Here is a 24,532-nt window from a genome sequence, read left to right on the forward strand (position 1 = left end):
TCAAATCCTATGTCCTCCATTACTTTTGAAAAACACAGCTTTTTCAAACCAACATAAGCCTTATTTCCTTGTACCACTTTTCTTTCATCTCCCACAAACTCAAGTAAACTTTTGTATTGTTTATCCAAAATGGGGAGTATCAAGAGCCATCAAGCTCACCATCACTGTTCTAATTCAGGGGTTGGAAACCTATAGCTCATGGCCATAAGCAACTCATCACTTGAAATCGTCTGGCCAGTAATTTCAAAATCAAGTATCATATCCTTCTGGCCCATTATGATCCTAAAAAAGGATTCAAGTTTGTAATTCTGTGTGGACAGCATTATAAATCATAAATACACACACACGGTATACCATCCAAATAAACCCAAGAGAGCAAATATCTAAATTCATGCTTACCAATTTAGAAAGATTCATATCTCTCAAGACACGCATTACAATAGTGGATTCAGTGTCACTGGGGTTTGATCTTTTGGCTGCACCCAAGGTCCGTAATACTGACAATATATTTCTCAGACCAAAGTCATAATGTACCTACAAATAAGACAAAAAGTTCTAGATATAAAGGAACAAAATTAAAGCAAGGATGCAACAGACATTCTGGGTTCAAATACCTATTGGCTTAGAAATAAAGACATTGCTTGGTTGAAGACCTGCTACTGAAAATGGTAAAATGAACTGTAATCAGCTCAAGGTTCCCAATAATAACAGTAAATTATCTTGCCCATAATGTGACATAATATAAATGTGCAGTAGAACAAAATATATTTTCCACAACTAGCAACACTAATATGTAGAACAAAGGTGGAGATATATGCATTTGTAACACTGTTAAAATAAAGATTGTTGATTGAAATAGAATTGTTGAATAAACAGGAAACTGATATTACTCTCCATGACTAGTACTATCCTCTCCTGGTTACTTGTAAATAGTGATTTAAAAATGTAATTAATCCAGTTCTTTGAAAAAAATATTTTCCAAGGAAACAGTGTCTTTCCCCCACTTTTTTCCCCTTTGGCTTTGATGCACCTTGCAAAGAAGTCATATTTAAACTTAAATTTCAAAGAAATGCTTTGAGGAATTACTACCTAGTTTTTTGTTATTTTAGACTGTTAAAATTGCTATGTGTCTGTAAAAAAAAGAAATACACTATTGATGAGCTATTCCTTGCCCTCCAAAATAACCGCGAGTCTTAAGGTTACTCTGTAACATTATCATTCCTAAGAACTTTATCACCATAGCTGCTGGCATCTACAGCATTTAAATTCTACTTCATGCTTGTTGTTTGGGCTATTTGCAGAACAGAATTATTCATAATTCTTCTAGTTCCTGCTGGCGACGGACGTGTTGTCCGCCGCTCGTCTCCTCGGTTGGCTCCGTATGGAATGCTGGTGGTGGGGGAGCCATCCTGATCTCCTTAATCGTCATTAAAGGATAAGCAGCAGACTACTGTAAATTCGTGTTCAACCTATTTGAAACTGAAGATTAGAGGGGGGTGTTTCTTCTCTTTACCCCCCCCCTCGGATTAAGCAGCATTTGAACTATTTCTCTCTATATTGGAATGAAGAGAGAACAAAGGCTGACTTGTCACTTGAACTAATTATGTGAGAAAGATCGCTATCACAATTGCAAGAGATGATTGCTGAGTTGTCTTTTTAAAAAAAACTTTATGGAGATCTCCGTTCTTCTCCCTGTGAAAGGAGGAGCTAAGATGGCTCCCTTCCGTCTTTGTTTTTGCACTTACAAATGAAGTCTGCCTTTTGAAACTACCTTCGAAAAAAACCCTCTGGTTTTGTTTTATTACCCTCTCTGAGGAAGACCGGGACCTCCCCTGTTACGTGGTCTTCCTGGACTTTGATTATTTGACTTTCCCCTTTCTGGTGTGCCTTGGAACTGTGAAGGAGAATTAACTCTTCACTTTCAGATTTGCCTGTCTCCTTGGATCGGCACAGCTGCGCAATCCGCTGACGCCATTTTCTTTATAAAAGACTTATATACATCTCTGAACTTAGACAAATGGGGCCTAAGAAACCACCAATGGGCAAGTCATTTTTGGCTCCTGCGTCTGCCACCTCCAGTCCAAGCATGCAGCAAACGAAAATTACTTCATTGTTACAATAAGAAGGGTCTGGAGAGAGCCCAAAAGAGCTATCTGTCACCCAAATGTTTCAAGAAATTATGAAGGGTCAAAATGAGTTGAAAAAAGAGGTGACAGATCTCAAAGATGAACTCAGAGATGTTACACATCATATTTCAGAAACAAACAGAGAATTGTGGTGGGGGGAAGAGGTTAAGGCAATCCGGAAAGGAAATGTAGACCTGGAAAACTTTATGGCAAAAATAGAATTTGAAAGAATGTCCCTTTTTCTCAGATTCCAGAACCTATCAGAAACAGAAAGTGAAGACCTTAAGGATATTATGAGTACAATTTTAGCAGAATACATTAAGAGAGACAAAGAACAGCTGTGGTGGGATATGGATCTGGTTTACAGGATTAATTCAGTATATGCTAGAAGTCATAATGTTCCAAGGGAGGTACATGTTAAATTTCTCAGGAGGACCACAAGGGATGAGGTGCTAGGGGCCCAAAGGGAGGGACCACTAAAATATAAAGATGAAGAAATCACCATTCTTAAGCAAATTCCGAAAAAGATAAGAGAAAGAAGGAGGAAGTATTCCTCCTTATCAAAGAAATTATACAATAAAGGAGTTTGGTTTAGATGGTTATTGCCAGAGGGAATGTTGATCTTTTGGGAGGGAAATAGAATTAGAATTAATACAGTGCAGGAGGCTGAAGCCTTCATTAAAAACATTTCTCTCTCCTAGAGGACGAACACAGGGAAGGTAGTGAAAAGGGTAGCAAGGTACAAGATACGAAGGAGGGGTGGGGCTGTGGCTCCACCTGGGGACAGGGAAGAAGGAGCAATATCGAAAAGGCTCAGGTCACAAAAATAAAAGTATTTGAAATATTTGTAACTGTTGATATACTAGAAAGTGACAAAGGAAAAATGATTGAACACATGGTTGATACAATGTAGAATAAGATTCTGTTTTATGTTTATCTTTTATACGTTGTTTTTAATATTGTAAAAATTGTGAGATTTGGAGGGATTTCTACCACTAGCGTGGGAGCTGCCAAAATTTTCTATGTACACCTTTACCTTTTCCCATAAATGTTTAAAAACCAATAAAATTCTTTTAAAAAAAAGAATTATTCATAAAAGATCATTTCTCCTACCTGCTTAGACAACTGTTCTTCACAGAGTTTATAGAGAGTGAAGAACTTCCTTGCAAGCACAATGTTATCAATGAAGCCACAACTAGCCAATTTGACACGGATGATGATCTGGCGATCAGGAACCATCATTGCCACTGAGCGGAAGTTGATTTTCAGGTTTTCAGGTAACTCTTGACGACCAGCATACCCAGGGTTCTGATTTCAACATAGCATTATCAACTGAATTAGACTCCAGACATAATGTTCAGAATTTTACAGGTTCTACTTTGCATCAAAGGTAAAAAATATATTTGTAATTGGCATCAAATATGGCATTCCTTGTTGGGAATTCTAAAATAGGCTGCCAGCCCTAATTCCAGCACAAGTGATCATGCTCAGATAATCATGCTATACTTCAGACATATTTTCTGTAGACCTAACCCTATGAAGAAGTCTACCGTGCTTGGAAATGTGGAAGGAAAGAGAAATAGCAGGTGAACAAAAGTCTTCTGAATTGTGTCCTCAATCTAAAAACAAAATGGTTAATCATTCTTGATTTATGAGGTTAGAAAAATGGCAACAATTTGAAAATCTTAATATTTTGAGCAAAACTCACACGTATTCTAGAAAGCTAGAAATATATATTTTTCTGAATTTCCACCTGCAAGAGCAACTGAAGAATGTCTAATACCGAAGGAACTTTGAAACCTTCAAATGCCTTCAAAAATAAATATCACTCCCTGGATAATGCACCCACAGCTTGAAAACTGGATCTCATGACTTATTTGATTTTAGAGCATTTTCTGGATCTATATCTTGAATATGGAAGACCAAATAACCCCAAAGGTAAAAAATAATAATAATACAGGCAGACCTTGAGTTATGACCGCAATAGAGCCTATCCTTTATAGTTGTAATGTTAATTTAATCACTTTAAATGAATGAACTCCATTCCTCCTCTTCCCAATGCATTTGTTAATCAAATCCTTGAGTTGTAAAGTGTGCGTGAGGTGCCTCATGGGTGGAGAAAACTGGGTGGGGGAGTTACTGCAGAAAAAGACAACCTGACTCTGGCCATTCAAGGCCTCCCCGCATCCAGTGGTCGGATTCAGCCAGTTCGCACCACTTTGGGAGAATCGGTTGTTAACTTTCTGAGCAGTTTGGTGAACTGGTTGTTGGAAGAAGTCATTAGGGCAGAGAATTGGTTGTTAAATTATTTGAATCCCACCACTGCCCACATCCACTGAGATATTTCATGCTCCCCTTCCCATCCCATAGGGTCTCAATAGCTGCTTCAGTCTTTTCTGAACTCCGAGCTTTCGAAGATTGGCAGAGCTTGAGGCTATGTGGCAGGAAAGTGTCTTATCTTCTCAGATGCAGGTAAAGCTGTTTCCTTTAGATACTGTCTTCTTCTGTATCCTTTGGGAAAAAATTGTCCTGCAAATGACAGAGACCTGCAATGGTGCGATATTGCATCTCCAAAGGCTTCCATCCACTTTGTAGAAGTTTTTGGCACAGAGAATGGAGGCCCCATTCTCCATTCCAAAAGTTTTTGCAAAGGGGATGGAAGCCCCTGCAGGTCTCCCTCTGCCACACCAAAAGCTTTTGCATAGTGGATGGAAACCTTCAGGAGCGCCATCCAGCGGTGGGTTCCTGAAGGCGCTACTACCGGTTCGCTTGTGAGCGCACCCTGCGTGCAAGCATGCGCAGTGCAATTAAAATTGTTCTGAGCATGCGCAGAACTGAAAAACAAGATGGCGGCATCTATGGCGCCACCCAGAGAACTGGTTCGGGGATGTGGCAGGCCTGGGTCGCTGCCAGTTCCACCGACCGAGGCCACCAAACCACTACTGGTTCAGCCAAACCAGTAGGAACCCACCACTGGTGCCATCTCATACCCCTTCAGGATCTGTTTTCTGTGACAAAAGTTTTTGCAAAGGAATGGAAGGGTGTGTAAGAACAGATCAAACGAAAAGAGCTTCATCAGTATCTGAGAAGATGGTCACTTTTCTGCCATATGGCCCTGAGCACCACCAGTCTTTGAAAGGTAAGTGAGTGAATAGAGCCAGGATGGGGAGGAGCTAGTGGGCTAACATAGTAGGCCCACTGCCTGTTAGGACCCAGGGGGGAGTAGGCAGAAAGCATGTTGCAGCATTTCTGTGATCGGTCATAAGAGTGGAACAACTGCTGTGGTGCTAAAACATTAGTAACTTTGGGACTGGATTATAAATACTTTTGAGGATGGTGTCAGAACTTTGAATTGTCGCTAACTGAACTATCATAACTTTAGGATAACCTGTATTTTAGGTCAGAGCTGAAAGTTCTAGGAAAGTCTTAACTTTGCCCCTTATTTCATATGTGATATTGCTAAACCACTGTATTTGGAGTACTCACCATTGTCAAAAAAAGGCCAAATTCAGGATTCATTTCTACATTATCACCATCGGTGAAAATGAAGTTCTTCTTGCGCTCTTTCTTACAGGTCAAAACAATTGCAATTTGCTGGGCGGCAACAGACAGCACTGGTAAATCAATGCGGTTAAATTCATCAAAGCAGCCCCAGGATCCAGACTGAGCAAGACCTTAAGTCAGAGGAAAGGTTGATATTAAAAGGAGTCAGCCCTGAGCTCCTTTTGCATAATTAGATATCAAATCACAGTGTTTTGTAAATTAAAGAAAAAAGGTTAAAGCAAGTTCAGAGAAGGCTAGAGCTGAATTTATGATATTTAAAATGTGCTTGAAATGTTGGTACTTCTATCAGATAAAAGGATTAAAATCAAGGTGCCTGAAAGAAGCAAATGACTTGTCATTCTGGGCAAGCTGCTGAACTAGATAACATTTTTCCCCTTTTCCCTTTAGAGTCTTGCATTTTTTAAAACTTTGCTTTTACCCATTCCTGTGCTTTATTACTTAGTACTAACCTCTTATATAAGATGATTAGCTGCGATTAATCTGAAATGGATGCAATTAAGCACAATAGACACACTTGATAATAAGCATGTCCTACTTGTCATATCTTTGGAGCATTGGTTTTGAATACATGCACTTTGGAAAGCAAATATTGTGAGACATTGTGTTCCTTCCCTTCCTGCCCCAGCATTTTCAGGCCAATCCAGAATCAACATACTCTCATTTTCATTCATATCCAAAAGTTGACACATGCTGTTTGCCCTTTATTGCGACAATACTAATTGTTACAAAATGTCCCTTTCCATAATAAAAAGTATCCTGACCTTTGAAAATTCTTCCCAGACCTCGAAAATCCATCTGGTCAGAACAATTGAAAACCACAACGTATTTTCCAAGGCACCTTCCCATATCTTTTGTTGTTTCTGTTTTGCCAGTCCCTGCAGGACCTGCCGGTGCTCCTCCCATGCTCATCCCTAATGCTTGAGCCAAAGTAATGTAACACCTACAAGGAAATAAGGAACAGGAATCTGTTCTTCTTATGGACATTTGGAAGACTTAAAGGTATTAAAATGCCAAGATAAGATATGAAGAGGTAGTACAAAAGAGAACGCTATTTCATGGTACCCTCTTACTAGATGTTTGAATGCTCGTTTTAGTGAGTTACAGACTATATTTTGTTGCATAATATGTTCAATATGGTTTGGTTCGGGCGAACTGGTAGCGGCGGCTGCAGGAGGCTCCACCCACCCACCCTGACATAATGTATGAGCACTGCGCATGCACAGAAGGTGGTGCACATGCGTAGACGCAGCACACATGGGTTCACATTTGCGGATCGGCAGGGAAGGTAAGTGAATCACACTGGTTTGGTTGGCCTCTCATAGCATTGTTTCTTGAGAACCAATTGTGATAGAGCCTTTTTTATGCTATATTCTATAAATCCAGTTAAATTTTCCATCATTTGATTGGGGAGGTACATTATATAATGAGATATGAATATGCTCTAAGTTGCCCTCAGAGACAAAAAAAAACCCCAACCCCAATGTAAAATTCAATATTAGGCATAATCTAAATGTATCCCTGTAGGGAATCAGGGAAATAGAGGAATGTTCAGAAACCATTAGGAAAATAAAAAGGGCAGAAAGATTCTGTGAGCCCTGGGGAAGGAATCAGAATTAGGAAGTGATTCAAGCTTCCTCTTTCTTGATTGACTGAGGTATAAAAAGGAGCGGAGGAAAACAAACTTGCAAGATTCTGTTAACATCATATATCTCAATCAATTTTAATTTTAGATTTCTTGTAGAGTCTATTTCCTAATCCTGACAAGCCCAGAGTCAATTGAGGCTCCTTTATCTCCCACTGAATCTTCATTACAAATTCATGAGACATTCTCCATAACTAATACTGGAAAATGACACTGCATAGTGTCAGCGTATCTTTTTTTCCCCAGCCTATAAATATTCATGCATGCCTCACCTGTCTGTGAGAGGTGTGATGACAAGACGGTCTGTACAGCCCAGAAATTCATTTTGATATATGAAGGCCACATCTGTGATATTCACCATCATTTTATCTGCATCGTCTTTGAAATAAAATCTGCATTGTTTCAGCCACTCAAAATCTGTAGGGCTCTTGATATGCATGCGGCACTAGAAACAAAGGATTGTGCTATCATAGTTCAATATCAGAGTACAGACCATACAGACATGCCTTCTATTTATTACTGAAAACAGCTGTTTTCAAATACAAAGTTAGGTCATCTTTGTGGTAGCCACAGAATGCAATGGGAGTACACAAAACTGATAAAACAATCCCAGCACATACAGTAAATACATGTTACAAGCTCTACATCTGACCCTACCCTCAAATGGGATTTGACTATTGTTTCTTTTTCTTCTGCCTTGAAAAAACTGAATAATCAAGTGATTAACTAGATTTACAATGAATTAAATTTGAGTAATGGATCTTACTTTATGACTAAGAGCAAATGTTATGACTGGGTTTAGAAAGGTAATGGCGAATTAACTTAAAATATACACATAAACCAGTATCTTCCTCTAGTCCCAGTCACTTTCCTTTAGAGCAGGAATGTCAAAATCGTAAGTGTCACATTGTCATCACATGACATATCACAACTTTTTCCTTTGCTAAAATGGGGGGGGGGGCATCAGAGGTGGCATTCAGCAGGTTCTGTGAAGTTCTGGAGAACCGGTAGTGGAAATTTTGAATAGTTTGGAGAACCAGTAAATACCACCTCTTACTGGCCCCGCCCCCATCTATTCTCTGCCTCCTGAGTTCCAGCGGATCAGGAGGGAATGGGGATTTTGCAGTAATCTTCCCCTGCCACACCCACCAAGCCACGCCCACAGAACCGGTAGTAAAAAAAATTGAATCCCCCACTGGTGGGCGTGGCCTGTGTGTGACACATATGGCCCGAAAGCCACGAGTTTGACACCCCTGCTTTAGAGGTCTATCTATAACACTGAAGTAACCCTCAGTCACAAAATTGATTCTCCTTTTCTATGGGCTCTGAGTAGGTCAAAAGAAGAGTGATCTGGGCTCATTGCATAGGGAAATCCCTAAAACTATTACTTACAATGGAAAGTAGGATTCTATTAGTAGATGTTGTCAAGCCTAACAAGAAGGCTATTAGACTATAATGTCAAAGAAGCTTTGTAACATTAACAAACTCAGTAACATTTGGTCCAAAATGACTGATTGCATTGATTACATTTACACATCACAGACAGAATTCAGCCTTTCATAGCAGTTATTTAAATAAGGTTTATTTTTACCAGATCATCAAATATGTCTCTTTGGTGCACATGAATTGTGATCAGTGTCTCATATTTAATGCGTTCCACAGAACTCAGATCTTTGGTAGTCATGTCTATCAGGGTATTCAAGAGTTCTAAGAAAAATTGATTCGTTTTCTGCATCACTTTTTTGTCGTATTTTGCACTGGTCAAAGCTTCTTCCGCTTCTCGTGTCCAGATCATTTGAATACCCAGCAAACCAACCTTAAAAAATAATTTACATTAATTTTTACAGGGTTAACTGTTAAGCTTCCCAAATCCTTTTTTATTCAGCCAACCAATAACTGAGTCATTACACTTTTAAAAATTAATGTTATCTACGCAATTTTTATGGACTTGTGAAAACTGAAACTAGGTCGAGTAATCTTGTCCCATCTTAAACTCCTAATCTACCCATTTATGTATCAGAAGAGAGAAGAGGGGTATCTGTATCTCCAATATTTACACAAGCCTTAATTGATCTTATCAAAGGAATTGTGGAGTATAAAATGATGCAGGGTCTTGCAGCAATGCTTCATCATGAGAACAGCTCATGGACCACCTTAGACTGCAATGGGAATCAAATAGTATTTCTGTCAACTCATAAAGTTGCCATGGTGAGGAAAGGGGGTGAGCACATTCCATGCATTCCACGCATACCTTCGGCTAGAGTCAGATCTCAGATTACTACAGCAGGCTTGCGAGGGGTGCACCTTGTTGGAGAATGTGATTTATGACACAGACTGAGGGGAGGGAAGGAACCAGGGTAAAGTTCAGCTATAATTCAAATGAGGCTTAGATCTGACTGCAATAGGGTATTGCCGAAATGGTGCTCCTAATAAATGACTGGTTTTCTTTTGAAACTTGGCTCGAGGTCCATGAATCAATTAGGGCATCTTTCGGAAACCTGACAATTTCCTCAGAAGAAGCAGAGGTAGGCTACAAAGAGCAAAGCAAATGAACACCCACTATCCTCTTTCTTCCTCCAAATTTAGAACTACCCAAAAATCTGCTCCCCTTTCATTTCAAATTCTGAAATGAAAAGAGAGCAGTTGCTGTAAGTCATGTTGAGGGGAACAAATGCAAGGTGCAAGGAAGACCCTCCTTGCCAAATACTCTGCTCCTCAAGCTATCCTGCACCCCAAGGATTGGCTTTTTCTCTGCCATGCTTATGGTCTCTCTCTTCAACAATAAAAGACATATTTTTAAACATATGGAAGAAACAGAACTACCTCTGTTCTTGATTAGTTTCCCCAGGCCTTAATTTCAGTTTTTATTTATTTTTCTTTGGTTTTTTTTAAGACTAACATTATTGCAAGCAAACTATTGATATCATGTGATAGAAGCCTTATACATTTTTAATATAGGTGTCTTTTAGACACATTGGAAATCCCCAAAAGTGCACCCCACATTTTTCAAGGACAGGGAACTAATACCATTTCATAAGAACTCCAAACCCAAGTTAAGAACTAAAGATGAGCCACATTAGCAAATTACATATCTATCCATTCTGAAGCTCTACTAAATTTAATAAGATTTCCTAAATGTCAACTGTAGTATTTATTAGAAATAATTCACAATAAAGGTATTTCTGTCTGTATTAACATTTGTAGCAATCCCAACCCTGGAAATGTAGATCACACCCTCTCTACTGAGAAGAAGGAAGGAGATAAATTCACCTGGGCAGGGAAGGTATTAAGAAACTCAATTAATTGGAAATCTGCTTCCTGAATATTTGCAGCTGCTTGTCGAATCACAAGGTGCAAAGAGGATTGGGACTCCTTTAAAAGTAAATTGAGCCAAACTTCTACATTGCCATCTGCCATAACAGGCTTTTCTAATTCAATTGTCTCACCTTCCCGAGAAGAAATGGAAAGGATCCGGTCATATACCTGTGAATCATACATACTGCATGAACATTTCATAGTAACAGTTCATTTTTCATGGTTTTTTTTATTTAGACTGTAACTTAACTTAACTTAACTTTATTCAATTTCTAGACCGCCCCTCTCTCAGAAGAGACTTGGGGCAGTGTACAGTCATATTAAAACAATTGAACAATAAATATACATAGTATAAATATACGATAAATAAAATAAATATAGGACTGGAGGAGGTAGCAATAGTTCACTGTACAAATTTAGTTTAAGTTAGATTAAATTTTTAAAAATTTAAAAACATTAACCCTAAAAACTATCCCAAATAAAAATATCCGCCAGGAGGTAAGAGTGGAACTATAAATGGGCCAGGCCGGCTAATTGAAACAGGTGAGTCTTAAGTTTTTGTCGGAAGGAGCGGAAGTCGGTAGTAGTTCTAATATCGGGGGGGAGGTCATTCCAGAGGGATCTCTGATAAATCTGATAGACTACTAATATTTTGTATGTGTTCTTTGTTGGAACTAATAGCAACTTTGGGGAAGGGAGATTTAAATTAGGGATACAAAATAAAAGGAAAAAAAGTTTGTTTTCCCTTCCCCATTCCTTTAAAACAACTAATTCTATAAAATACACACAGCATATACAATTCTATCACAGATTGCCTCTGGGCCCTGCAGAAAATCCTATACCAATCCAGATATTTAATACCTCAAGTCATGTATTAATCTGACTGACATTCACTCATCAGAGGCAGATAAATATCTTTTCAGGATCTGAGAACTTTTTTAGCTGGCAATACTACAAATTAAATGTGAAATTTCATGCATTACTAGACAATGGCTCCTCTGCAGATAGGATAATAGTACTCTGTTTTTACATTGCATGAATCTAGTCAACAAAAACAGCTAACAGATAGCAAAAAAAAAACCAAAAAACCAGGGAATGGATGAAGCCATGCAGACCAGGATATAATTCTCATCAGTCCCAATCAGCCTGTTTAATATTCTGCAAATTGGAGCAATTCAGTCATGAACATATAGTATTGCCTACTTTCGGGTAAGACCCTAAACTCAACCTTGAGGTGAAAAACAGAGGTGTGATGGATATATTATCAATTATGTGAATAATTTCACTGGTTACTGAGGAGTCTTTGTGTTCTTGGGTACTTTGAGGTTACATCAGGGCTCAAGAGAGCTTGGCAGATCTCCAGCAATGATTATGCCATTAGTAGTTAATCAAAACCATAAAATATTACAATCACACAAACCTTATCATGGAATTTTACAGTTTTGATGTTGTCAAAAACATTTAGCAAGTGAGCCTGTATTGTGTGCGAGTCTGAAGCTTGGCCTAGGATCTCCAGGAGAGCAGGGTCTGACACAAAGAAGAAGCGAGGAAATGAGAGCCTCTTTTTCTCCAGGTAACTGAAACCAAACAAAACCAAGAGGATTACGGTCATGTGTGTAAACTTAACAATTATATTTGTCATTATCTTTCAATGATCAGATCTCCTCAGCTCCTCTCTAGAGAAAACACCATTAATGATAGAATCAGTCGTCTTGCAGCTGATATTTTAAATGGTTTGATCTTGTCAGTGCCATTCATTAATTCATATATTGTACGAATTAATGAAGCTCACTTCACTCAGACATATTTAAACTAAAATGTTAAGCAATCAAAAATATGCAGAGCAAGGGCTTGAATAAGTAGTAAGTATGATGAAGTAGTGATTAATTGCCTTGTCTTAATTGTATCCAGTCCAGCAACCACATGACTTTATCCAGTCCAGCAAGGAAAACACAGATTTTTTTTGGATCATAGATTAACATTACGTGCAGATACTAAAAAACTGTCTTATCCCTCCCCACTCCCACATTAGCACAGACACAAGTAGATCATGTGCTTCCCAATATTTATAAATTTCAGGAGCTCTTAAACTAAAGTAATCTTAATTCAATTCACATGGCCTAGTGTTATTCCCATCCTTCATCCTAAATTAAAAACAAAAATAGGATAGAAAATATTTTTATCTTCCAGCATTCTCTTGATGTCTTCAACATATTCCTTCTAACTGAACCAATTGATACAGAGCTGGGAGCAGTGAAGACAAGGTAGCATGAGTCAACTGTCTTGAATTCCCTTTTCTAACCACAAATCACATATAGATTAAATTTTAAATTAAGCCTATCCATGCTGTGACTTAATAATGCCATACAAAGCAGGACAACATGTAGCCCAGTACACATCATGTTGCATTAACCTAAGACATAATTATCAAACACAGTATGTGTTTTATTCCTTTTGACCCCAACCTTGAAAAAGACATTTTATTAGCTGATTACATATTTACTCTTTCAAATATGTTTTCAAATACGAATTAGCAAAATATTCACAAAGTTGCTTATATGCTCTATGTTAAGATAGCCATATATTGTACGCTCTGTCATGAATATATGAGGACCAATTAATTCCTTTGAAATTAATTTTTAATTCCAAAATTATATCAACAGATTCACCACTGCTCTTTGCCCACTCAGAGAATTTTTAACCTAATGCATATTAAAAAAGAAACATGTTATTTTTCCTGTTAATTAACACAATGATTGTATGTTAGCGAAAAGTTTTTAAATAAGCAGAACTTACCCTGTGAGAGACTTTTGACACATTTCCAGCTGCTCCAATAAATGAGGCAATAATTGTCCCATGGTTTCATCCCCAACACAACAATGGACAACATTTGGTATTTCATGGGCTCGGGTCATTATCTTTACCCATGATTTGTCAATATTAGAGAAACGCTTGGCTTCCTGTTTAAAGTACAAATAAGAATGGCACTTCAGTCCCTATACACATTTTATTGATGTGAAGATTTAATAGGTTTCTTTCAGCAATCTTTCTTTTCTCATGATCTTCTGGCTACATTAAGCTAATTTTCAGAAACCAGTTCTGATGTCTGTTGAGTTATTAATCTAATTGTCTTATTATAAGATGGGACTCTCTGGTCCTCAAAACCAGTCGTCCCCAATCTTTCTGGCTCTGTGGACCAGCAGCAGCAGCAGAGGGAAGGGGATGGTTTCACACATGCACACAAGCCAGCTTGCACAAATGGAGCAGCTTCCCATAGTCACCCACTACTTGTGCAACCCAGTTGTCAATGGGCGGTGGACCAGAAGTGGCCTGCAGACCAGGGTCGGGGATCCCTGCTTTAAACTATAGCTTCCAACAGTGTCAGTATTGGTCATTCCAGTTTGAGCTATTGAGAGATGAAGTTCAATAGCATCCAGATGTCATAGCTGCATAAATTACCTTTAATACATCTGCATATTCATCTGCAGAACAAAAGAAGAATTCTTACCTTAGGAAGCTGTTTGGCAATATCTCCACCAACAAACACAGCTTCTAGATATATCCATAAATTCTGTACCATCATCCAGTTCTCAATAATATCAGTTGTGTTAGAAAGATATTGCACCCATTTTTGTATCTGAGCCTTGAATGGTGAGTTATATCTGCAATAATTGCACATATTCAAAAATGAGCAAATGAATCTCTACATTTAAAAAAAAGAGAGATCTACATATTACATATTACCTATTGCTCATTAGGGAGCCCAGAATCATCAAGCTGTCCTCCATACTTGCAATAATTTCAGAAGTGCTGTCTCCTCTCAAGAGAAGTTCTCCACGGGTTTTAAAATTAGCAAAAGTAAATGTTTTATTGTCCCATTCAGCAATCACTTGTTTGAGCTTCTGTTCAATGTCCCTCTCTTTCACTGCACTGATGCAGATGTCCTACCAAAACCAATCAGAAGATTAGTATGAAAAACTAAATCCAGAATATTAGAATATCTTTCAGTCAATAGCCATGGAAATTTCCAAGTCAAAGTTAAATGAATTGTTTCAATACATACTTTAGGTACAAAAATGTTTAATAAAATGTGAATGATTGTTCAGGCAGATAAACCCATTTGCTACAACCCAAAACAAAGTATTCTACCCATGTACATAATACATAGCTTCCTAAGGATGATCATCAGCCAATCAGCTAACTTTTTCAGAAATAGTCAATTCACAATCTGAATTTAGGACAACTACATAGTGGTCCCAGAAAATAGTCTAAGACTTCCTGATGAGTTGCAAGCATGACCCAAATACCCATGCATTGCATGGAAATCCCATATGTATTCCTGGAGCAAAAGCAGCACAAAGGCAGCAACTGAGAAATAATACTGTTAGAGTTCTGCAAACATAAAAGATATCAATGACCAATTGAACTTGTTTTGCAGCTGTAGGTCTGGGAAGTCCCTCTCAATTAAATGTACCACTGTATACTGCAGCTGTCAACCATGCCACAGCAGTAGGTTAGTATGGCAAGATTGATTTTTTATCCTGAGTCAAGGCAGGATGTTGATTTTTCAGACTTGTAGTGATCCAGATAGATTTGGCTATTTCTTAGAGCAGGAAGCAACATCTGTCAAATGTGTTGAAAGTTAAATAGGGCTGGGCTGGGTTAGTGCAGTTAGTCCTTGACTAACTGAACTAACCCAACAGTTGACTTACAACCATTCGTTTAGTGTCTGTTCGAAGTTACAGCAGCACTGAAAGTGAATTATGACTGTTTTTCACCCAATAGTTACAGCATCTCCACGGTCACATGATCCAAATTCAAACACTTGACAACTGGTTCATATTTATGACAGTTGCTGTGTCCCGGGGCCATGTGATCATCTTTTGCAATCTTCTGACCAGCAAAGTTAATGGGGAAGCCGGATTCACTTAACATTAAATTACTTGTGTTATTAAATTAATAACTGCAGTGATTTACTTAACAACTGTTGCAAGAAAAAAATCATAAAATGGAGCAAAACTCACTTAACAAATTCCTCACTTAGCAACAGAAGTTTTGGGCTCAGTTGTGGTCATAGGTCAAGGATTTCCTGTACTAGAATTAAAGATTACAATGGCTATAAGAAAGAGATGGCAATGGCAAACAACATCTATACTGCTGGCACCAGAGTTGAGTTTGACTTTGACTCAACTAAAAAAAGTAATGTCTCAAATAGCAAATAACAGATTTGCCATTTTCAGGTTGTAGGTTTTTGTATATGGAATAAAAAACCTTGTTTGCTTTGGAAATACAATAGTTAGATCATTCATTTCAATATCAAAGTTGCAAGCATATCATTTTCTACTACCTCTATCTCTTCTTTGTATTTCAGCAAGGGTGCTTCCATAATATTTCTCATTTTGAAAGTTTCATTCTCAACATCAAAATTATGGGCAATGAGATCAGTGAGGCGTTTCCAGTGACGTTGCATCATGGCTTTATTGGACATCAACTCAAGCAAAGGACAACATTCACTGAAGTCATCAATTGTTTTCTTAAGATCCAGAAATGCCTGCCATTCCTTCAATGCTCGTGGTAGCTTACGACATCTACAGGTACACATACAGTGGGCACGCTCAAAATTATTGTAAAAATTCCACTAGAGAGAAATTTTTAAAAACAACCACAATCTTAAGAACCTATATATTACTAAAACTCTCCTATTTATCTGTGTGTAAACTTTAACTGGATGAAATGATGCATTGTAGGGCAATAATTTTGAATCTCAAATGGGCTAACTTGCAGAATGTATCCAAAGTCCAGAGTCCTGTGACTCCTGTGGAATGGAAATTTGGCAGATTTTATAAAACATCTTATGACAAAATGCTAAATGTCATCAAACTTTTCCTGATGTTTGACTGTGCTTTACTGCTTAACATTGACTATTTTCAAGGCAGAATCATCTCTGAATATTTCCCTGAATTTTAAAGAACCAGTGAAGGCCGCCCATTAGGAGTTCTGCCATTGTTGAAGGTATTGAGAAATCTGGTAAGGAAATGTCTCTGAAACGATGGCACAACGGGTCCCATATTGTCTAGTATTCATTAAAAGTCTCACAAAATTCAAAGCAACTTTCTTCCCAGGTAAGTATATGTAGAATTGTAATCTTAAACACTTCCATCAACAGTCTAGTATTTGCAGGACAATATATAATTTCTTTTTAAAACTTAAAATCCATTAATATAAATTAGCTAGTGGAATGGCAGTGTCTGGCCCTGCGGAGATATTTCACTGATTTTCTGCCAATGGCAGATTATGCAAGTTGCAATCCAGTGTCCACAGGTTCCCACCCCACCTGGAAAAATACATCAGAGCACAGCTTTACTTAATTGGATTTGAAAGGAACTGTCTAAACAATGCCAGGTTCACATCTTACATTAAGCAGTGCTTGCTTAAGTTTGTACAATGGTCCAAGATACACATTAACGTGTTTAAAACGCCACAATAGTTGAAGCTATGCCCTACATTAAGCAACAGTGATATCAAAATAAAAGGGATCAAAATCAATAAGATGGTAGGCAACCACAAGGTAGGCAACATGATGTACATGCAAAACTGGCAGGACTTGCATCGTGATGTTCTGTCCATCATTCTTGCCAATTTTGACATCTATTCCTCACATAACACTACATATAAACCATATTATGACTTAGCTGAATCTGCAAAACCATAAAGCAGGCATCTATGAAAATCAATTAACACCCCCCCCCAGGAAATGTTAAAGCACCATTTCTACTACTATAGTAGTCACTATGACTATACCTACATTTATTGCAATGTTTTAGTATAAACACAAAAGAATATAGTAGTAAAGTCCCTATAAAGTAGCCAAGGAAGACTATATGAAACATAGATTATTCCTCCATCTTCAGTTTTTGCTTCGGTAAGTGACACAACTGCCCATTAAATGTTGCAGAATATTCAGTAACAAAATAAAGACAATTAAGCTTATTTCCATACCATGTTCTGTTTAAAAAATGCTCCATTGTCGGTGCATTTATTTGCATGGCACATGCATTTGTCAATAGAAGAAGGGTCGTGACATAGTGGCATTTATTAGAAATGCAGACAAATTAATCAGAAGAAATAAATTGAAATCAATTAAAATTTCACCAAACACCAAGAAGTAACTGAGATTCAATTTTCTTACTATTGGTCTTTCAGAGGTCTGCTTTAAGCAGTGTATTGTTAGCATCAGCCTGAAACAAATCAATTGCTCCCTCCACCTATCCTCAATAATAGATCACAGTAGCTTAGATGAATAGAGACATGCAGTTCCTATGTTTTCTCACCTGTTCTGAAACTCAAGAAGTTCATTATTAATCTTTTCAATGTTTACTTCTGACCAGAGGATATCATGGTAGCCATTCACTGTATCAATGACGTTGTTGTACAGGCCATAAAGCTTCTGCAACAAGTTCAGCTGCTTTTTTATCTCAAGGAGTTGAGAGTACTGAGTGACAGGCAAACCAAAAAGCTCTTCACCTCCTGTGTAAGTAATGTATTTCCGGAAAAGGTTGTCAAATCGGTTCTAGAGTGTAAAAGAAAAGTTTGAGTGTATTTAACAATATTCAAAACCATAAGCAATACATAAATAACTACCTTGAGTGGGTTTAATTTTTCCTAAAGCATAAAAATCAATAACAAAAGAAAATTAAGGTGTTCCCTTGAAAATCTCCCTAATCTTCTGCGCATAGATTTGAGATTTCTAATTCCAACACATACATGGAAGGACAATACTAACATCAATCATTGTCAGTGATTCTTTTTAACTCAAAAATAAAAATCCAACGTATATTTGAAAACACTTGGGACAAAGCAGGCACTACTTTGTTTTTACAAATTCCTCTGAGTAACTATGGATGGTCAGTCTGGAAAATACTGTAAAAAGGAAGCAGCCTCTGGGAAATTGCACTGCCCCCCCCCCAACCAAGTTTTAGGAGTGTGCACTGCAGAGCATTTTTATTTTTCTAGCACCAGACTAGAAACCAGGAGATTGGTAATTCTAGTCCCGCCTTAGACGTGAAAGCTGGCACAATGATTTGGGCCAGTCACTCTTTCTCACCTCAACCTAACTTGCAGGATTGTTTGGGGGAGTGGGGGGTAATAGGATGGATCGATTATTAGGTATTTTTGGCAACTTGAGTTAGAGAGAAAGAGAGAGAGAAACCGAGAGGCAGAGACAGAGAAAGACAGACAAAGAGAGAGTTGCAAAGACATAATTCATTTTCTAAACTCCAATCGCCCTCGTTTCCTAACACAGTGGAGGAGGAGGAGGGGGACAAATACTGATGTCAGCACTGAAATCTGCCCTGCAAATTGAGCATTAAAAAGGGATCAAATTTACAATGATCTAGCAATTTATTGTATTAATATTAGTGATGCAGACACCATTTAATTCAATTATTCACAGAAATCAGGAGGAGCAGTTGTAAAAATCAAGCCCTTTTGCTCCTGGTTGTTCTTCCAGCCTTGTCCCAGCTGGGTCACTTTTGCCAAGAACAAAAGAAAAAGAGATTGGTCTCGGAGAAGGTGAACCAAATTACAAAATGCCAATGTCAATACAGACATTTACAGAGAACAAGCACTTCTAGCATCTGCACGCATCTTAAGCACAAATACTTTGGTCACTATAGAAACAGAAAACAGAATTGCTATGGTCTAACAGGGTCTCCTTGACTATTGCGGAATTCACTGCAATATAATTTTCTCTTGCTGGGTCAGATACAAATGTAATGACACATCAGGGTGATGCTATCTTGCAGCTTTTCTTTAAGCATTAGCTATTTATATTAGCCTTTTCCAATCTGATACAATCTAAGGCAAGGGTGTCAAACCCACGTCATCACGTTGTTGTCACATGAAGTAACACAACTTTTTCCCCCTTTGCTAAACCGGGGGTGGGCATGGCCAGTGCATAACACATGTATCATGTGAAGGATGTGTCTTTGTGTTTTTATTTTTATAGTTATAATGTACACTTTAGATGGCATTTAATTTCGTGGTATGATGTGCAATGGCAATAAAGTAAACTAAACTAAACATCCAGCCTGCGAGTTTGATCTAATAATCTAAGGTATCCTGGTTGGGAGGAAAGTGAAGCCCAGTGCAAGATTATCAGGCTGGGAAGATACTTTACATTAATAAGCAAAACATTAGGGGAAATACCTGGAAAATTATAAGCCTGTCACTAGCTTCTTGAGGTTCAAGTCCATCTACCATGGGACCATTCTGGAAGAGGAACAGATTGAAATGTTAATAAAAATCCACTTAAAAATCTTTCAAGAGTATATACTACCTTTCATTTTAGAGTGTCCGTTCTCTCATCACCAAAATGATTACATCATTAAGGTTATGGTAATAAAAGTGGAACTTTCTTTTGCATATTCAATCCCCAGCTTCAAAGCTTCCATCAGAACAAGTAATCAAATCGTAATGAAAACATGTCTAAGCAGAAGGATAATATAGTTTATGATCTGTGGATCAACTATGACTTTTCATAGAATGAAATATTCAATGTTTCTGCAGCCTCAAATCAAACTTTTCATACTGGGAAATTTCTTCACCATGGAGTGTTTCATACATTTAAAATGAAGTGTGACTCTATTCCATATCACACAGTGATACAAATACTGCTCTTTTCAGTTGAGTTACTTCACATCATCCAAGTGTAGAATGCTGCAGTTGCTTATGTGAAACAAGTTCTACTCTAAAGTAATCCTTTCTAAAATTTTAACATTTCAGATGTGGGAGAAATTTACTACATTAACACTATAACTCTGGAATTCCTTCTAAATAGGAAAATTTCCAGAGACTGACTAGGGGATAAAATATATTTCTCTGCAAATATTTGCTAGACTTATCAGATGATCTATTCTATTACTAAGGTATATTGTTCCATCTTGAATAATGTGTATAGAGTTAGCTGCTTTCTATATTTGAAACTAAGGAAAAGCACCTATAAACCTTACAAGGATAGCTTAAAAAATAAAACTATCACCATGCATTTAAAAAACTGCAATGGAATGTAAGCTAACCTTACCTTATTTCTGCTGGGTTTTTTTAATGTTATCCTGAGTTAACCAAGAATAAAGTCTATTTTTAATGTCTAACCTTCAACTTATTTTTTGATACAAGAAACAAGTCTGAAAATTATGTTTTCCCAATGTACTGTAATATTGTACCTTGTCATAATCCAAGTAATATTGATCACAATCTTCAACAAACACTTCCACTGTGCTGATTAGTTCCCCTCTGAATTTGGGCTGCAAAGCCACTAATTCATTCTGGACTTCATTTCCTTGGACCAACAATTTCTCCCAGGTATACCGCAGAGTGTCTACTTTTTCCATCTGCTCCTTTGCCACCAGTAACTCATACTTGTTTAACATTGCATAAGATTCCTGCCAAGGCAACAGTTGTTATCTTTCATTATTAAAGTTTACACATGGCATACTAACCAAACATAGATTTGGGAATTCAAGATAAATATATCAGTAGAGATCCTGCTAAAGATGAAAGAGAATTGTTTGAGTTAGTGCAAAACACAAAAAAAAGGTTTTGGTGTGAAAACAAAGATGCAATTGATAAGAGGACTTTGAAAACATTAGCCTCTGAGTAGACATCTCCATCACCTTGCCTTCCCTTTCTATGTAAGAAGGGAAATTGCCTTCTTTCATCAAACTAGAAGAAGGCAGAGTTCAGTGCTAGATGGCAAGACAAGAAATGGGCCTGGGTTCCCTTCCCAGTTACCTCAATTGGCCCCACTTGGAAATCTATACAGATTTGTTGTTCTCGGATCTCTTTCAGGGCAGCCATGGCTATTCTTATGTCATCCAAGTCTTTAATCTGACGGTTCAGTTTCTTGCTGATTTCCTCTACAAAGGTGAAGATGTTTTCCATCTCTGTCCTGTATTTCTTATTACAGTGACGTCCAAATGCAGTCATCCAAGCTTTGGTTTCAGTTGTAAGGGCCAACTTTAAATCTGCTAAAGAAAGTGATGGAGAAGCTTCAGTTAGGACCAAATTGTTGTACTAATACAGCCCATATTAAATCTGCTATCCCCTCTTCCATGTATTTGGTGACAAGAGATAAAACAGTAACACTGTTTTAATATACCTCAGGAAAAGCAGTAAAAAACAGAGAGGTTTATAGCTTTATTTTATATATGCTATATAGAAATACATTTGACTGAGTCTAAAGGGGCTTCTATTTAAACTGTTTGGTGGCAAGTAAATGCATTTAACATTTTTGGAAAGAGGAGAATTATACTGTCTGTAGAATGATGTAGAGTAGAATTGTACACACAGTATACTTCAAAGAAGCTAGCATACTCTTTTTCTTTAAAATGCTGATGGAAGAGTTTGGAAATTTTTCTTTTCTTGTTAATTAGCTCAAACCTTTAGATTTTTGCTGGGGATTTTTTGTCTTTTGCCTTATAATGGCAAAACAAAGGATAGGTTTAGGCTCCGATATTTCAGATTACCCAACCTTATTTTGAGACTCCAGTTTTAATATTAATGAAAAGCATTCTGAATGAAATTAAATAACATTAACTGGTAACTAAACATTAAATCGCCATACCAGTATATAGTGCAACAGTCCCCACACATATGTATTCAGATTCTGAATTAATTTTTAATTCTAAGTCTCGGTAATAAAGGATTTGGGATTCAAAATCAGACAGCAAAGGGTTTCCTTTGATGAAAGTTTCAATGGTTTCTTCCTTCTCTCTCTGCCAGATGTGATGGTAACATTTGAAACGCTCCAAAGCTGAAATAACTTCCTGAAACATTGATTAAAAACCAATATAAGGCAATTGTATATAAACAGTTCCATTGCTAAATTTTGATATATATTGCTTCATGCAGTAATGACCCATAAACTTTGGCATTAAAGGCTTTCATACATATCTGGGAAATCATGGAGTACAATTCATTAATTCATTAATACATACATTTGTATATTTATTAAGTTCACAGTATATGCCACTCATCTCACCTAGAGGTGCCTTGGCTTACAACCAAGAAAAGCAATAAAACATTAAAAAAATAACATTAAATATTAACATTAAAATTGACTTAAGGTTAACAAAGATGGCAAGGAAGGTATCAAGATACACAAGGTGGAGGTGGACCTTTATCTCAGTCCATTAAACACCTCTACCAGAAGCAGACTTGGACTTTGTACAGCTTGTAAAACAAACGTTTTGTTTTGGTAGCCCTCCTGGACTAATCCATTTTGTTCTACTGATTTTTTTTTAATTATTATTATTTTTTGCTTTTTCTCTCGGTTTCTGCTGCCATCCTGTACACCCTTCACCCTTTCACCACCACTTTGTTCTCTTTCTGTTTCCTGCTTCAGGATCATTTCTCATTGTTTGGACAATTCCTGGACTGCAACATTCACTCATATGCTTTTGCTCACCCTTTTGGTAGAACTGATAGTTGTACTAAGCACAGACATCAATTTAATTATTTCTTTGTTCTCTGAAATGGCTTTGTAGTAGTTCTTTTTCTGGATAGGAGAGGGCAAGATCATTGAGGCTGTATCCGAAGCTGCATCTAGACAAAAAACAAAACAAGGAACTCTACATCAGAGGGCCAAAACTGGAACCTTTTCTAAAGCATATATGTGATCATTCAGGAATATGGCTCCTTTGAGCTGAGATGGTACTTCATCTTTTTGTGGCAAGAAAAGAGTGATAATCCAAAAGGTACACTGGACCACAATAAAAATTGAATTGGATTCATAATTGGTACAATTGAAGATGAAATCTCTAGGTCAAGCTTTAAATGACTTCCAGGGCTGTAGCAAGCATCTATCTGATATTTGCTTGGATCTGCTCCAAGTTGGCCTTGAGACAGGTCCCAGGCAGGTATCCGAAATTGGGAAAAGTCTGATCCTATTACTGCTGATGAAGTTGACAGGATTGTTGGAATTGCTAACTCAGCACTTCATATTAGACCCTGTCTCTCTCCACTGACTAAGGCTTCCTGGAGGTTCTCTGCTGGCTACACCTAAGATTTCTGTGGGTCACATGAAATCTTTACTGCCTTGGGTTGGACACCTTATCTATAAATGTACTTCAATATGTCCTTTTGAAAAGGTGTGCAGTGAAAATGTTATTTGGTGCAGTGGATTGGCAGTGAGTGAAATAAAAATTCTAGAATGCTTTTGGGAGAATGAATTGAGTTTCTGCAAGTGATTAGCATGTTGCAACCCTCTTTGACCTTAATAAGGAGCTTCATGGAGTAAGTGGCAAAAAGAAAACAAAAAAATGGCACATGTCTAGAATTTACAGAAAGAATTATGGAAGATTGGTCTATTTCTTTGGAATTCCAAGATGCAAAGGTGGATATTCCCTTTTAACTAGTAAATTACTTGTTTAGTAAATTGGTATATCCACTGCTAACTTTAAGTGATCCTTTTATGCATGAAAAGAAGGTTTTGTGTTGCCAGTTCTCTTGTCTTACCTCTTACTTTGACAATCAATCTTTTTCCTCTTCTTTTTATTCTGAGGCTAACTCAATCCATTAATCTAGGGTGCTCTGACTTTGACATTCACACATACACTACTAATGAGATGACAGTATCTTTCCCATATTCTAAATATATGTGCTTAAAGTATGTTATTGCCACCACATTGTTTCATGATTAATTGTTGCATCAATGAAATGCCACATAGCAGTTAAAAGACTTTGTATTTAAATCTTGGGAAAGTCAAGAAACATAGATAAATACTCTATTACCCTGGTTTCCAACTTCAGTCTCTTTCATTTCAGTCTCAGAATCACTGCCTCCCTCATTTCGTAAAGCAAGCATTTTGCGTTCTAACAACTTTTT

At 37.5% G+C, this 24,532-nt stretch overlaps 1 protein-coding gene across 1 annotated transcript in view; it reads right to left on the reverse strand.

Annotated features, from left to right (window-relative positions):
* The window catches only part of DNAH5 (dynein axonemal heavy chain 5), a 142,226-nt gene that overhangs the window by 82,398 nt on the left and 35,296 nt on the right, over positions 1 to 24,532 (reverse strand). The window contains exons 21-39 of the mRNA XM_081952749.1: positions 24,439 to 24,532; positions 23,114 to 23,250; positions 22,271 to 22,472; positions 21,439 to 21,674; positions 20,871 to 21,089; positions 19,855 to 19,917; positions 17,979 to 18,217; positions 15,995 to 16,235; positions 14,392 to 14,591; positions 14,156 to 14,309; positions 13,444 to 13,607; positions 12,068 to 12,224; positions 10,603 to 10,815; positions 8,924 to 9,148; positions 7,605 to 7,777; positions 6,452 to 6,630; positions 5,613 to 5,800; positions 3,240 to 3,434; positions 400 to 534 (exon numbers count right to left, since the gene is read on the reverse strand). Coding sequence (XP_081808875.1) covers positions 400 to 534; positions 3,240 to 3,434; positions 5,613 to 5,800; positions 6,452 to 6,630; positions 7,605 to 7,777; positions 8,924 to 9,148; positions 10,603 to 10,815; positions 12,068 to 12,224; positions 13,444 to 13,607; positions 14,156 to 14,309; positions 14,392 to 14,591; positions 15,995 to 16,235; positions 17,979 to 18,217; positions 19,855 to 19,917; positions 20,871 to 21,089; positions 21,439 to 21,674; positions 22,271 to 22,472; positions 23,114 to 23,250; positions 24,439 to 24,532 — 3,414 coding nt within the window. The remainder of the gene's footprint in view (positions 1 to 399; positions 535 to 3,239; positions 3,435 to 5,612; positions 5,801 to 6,451; positions 6,631 to 7,604; positions 7,778 to 8,923; positions 9,149 to 10,602; positions 10,816 to 12,067; positions 12,225 to 13,443; positions 13,608 to 14,155; positions 14,310 to 14,391; positions 14,592 to 15,994; positions 16,236 to 17,978; positions 18,218 to 19,854; positions 19,918 to 20,870; positions 21,090 to 21,438; positions 21,675 to 22,270; positions 22,473 to 23,113; positions 23,251 to 24,438) is intronic.

This window comes from Natrix helvetica, assembly GCF_964273705.1.
Source record: "Natrix helvetica genome assembly, chromosome: 4".
Classification (NCBI taxonomy): Eukaryota; Metazoa; Chordata; class Lepidosauria; order Squamata; family Natricidae; genus Natrix; species Natrix helvetica.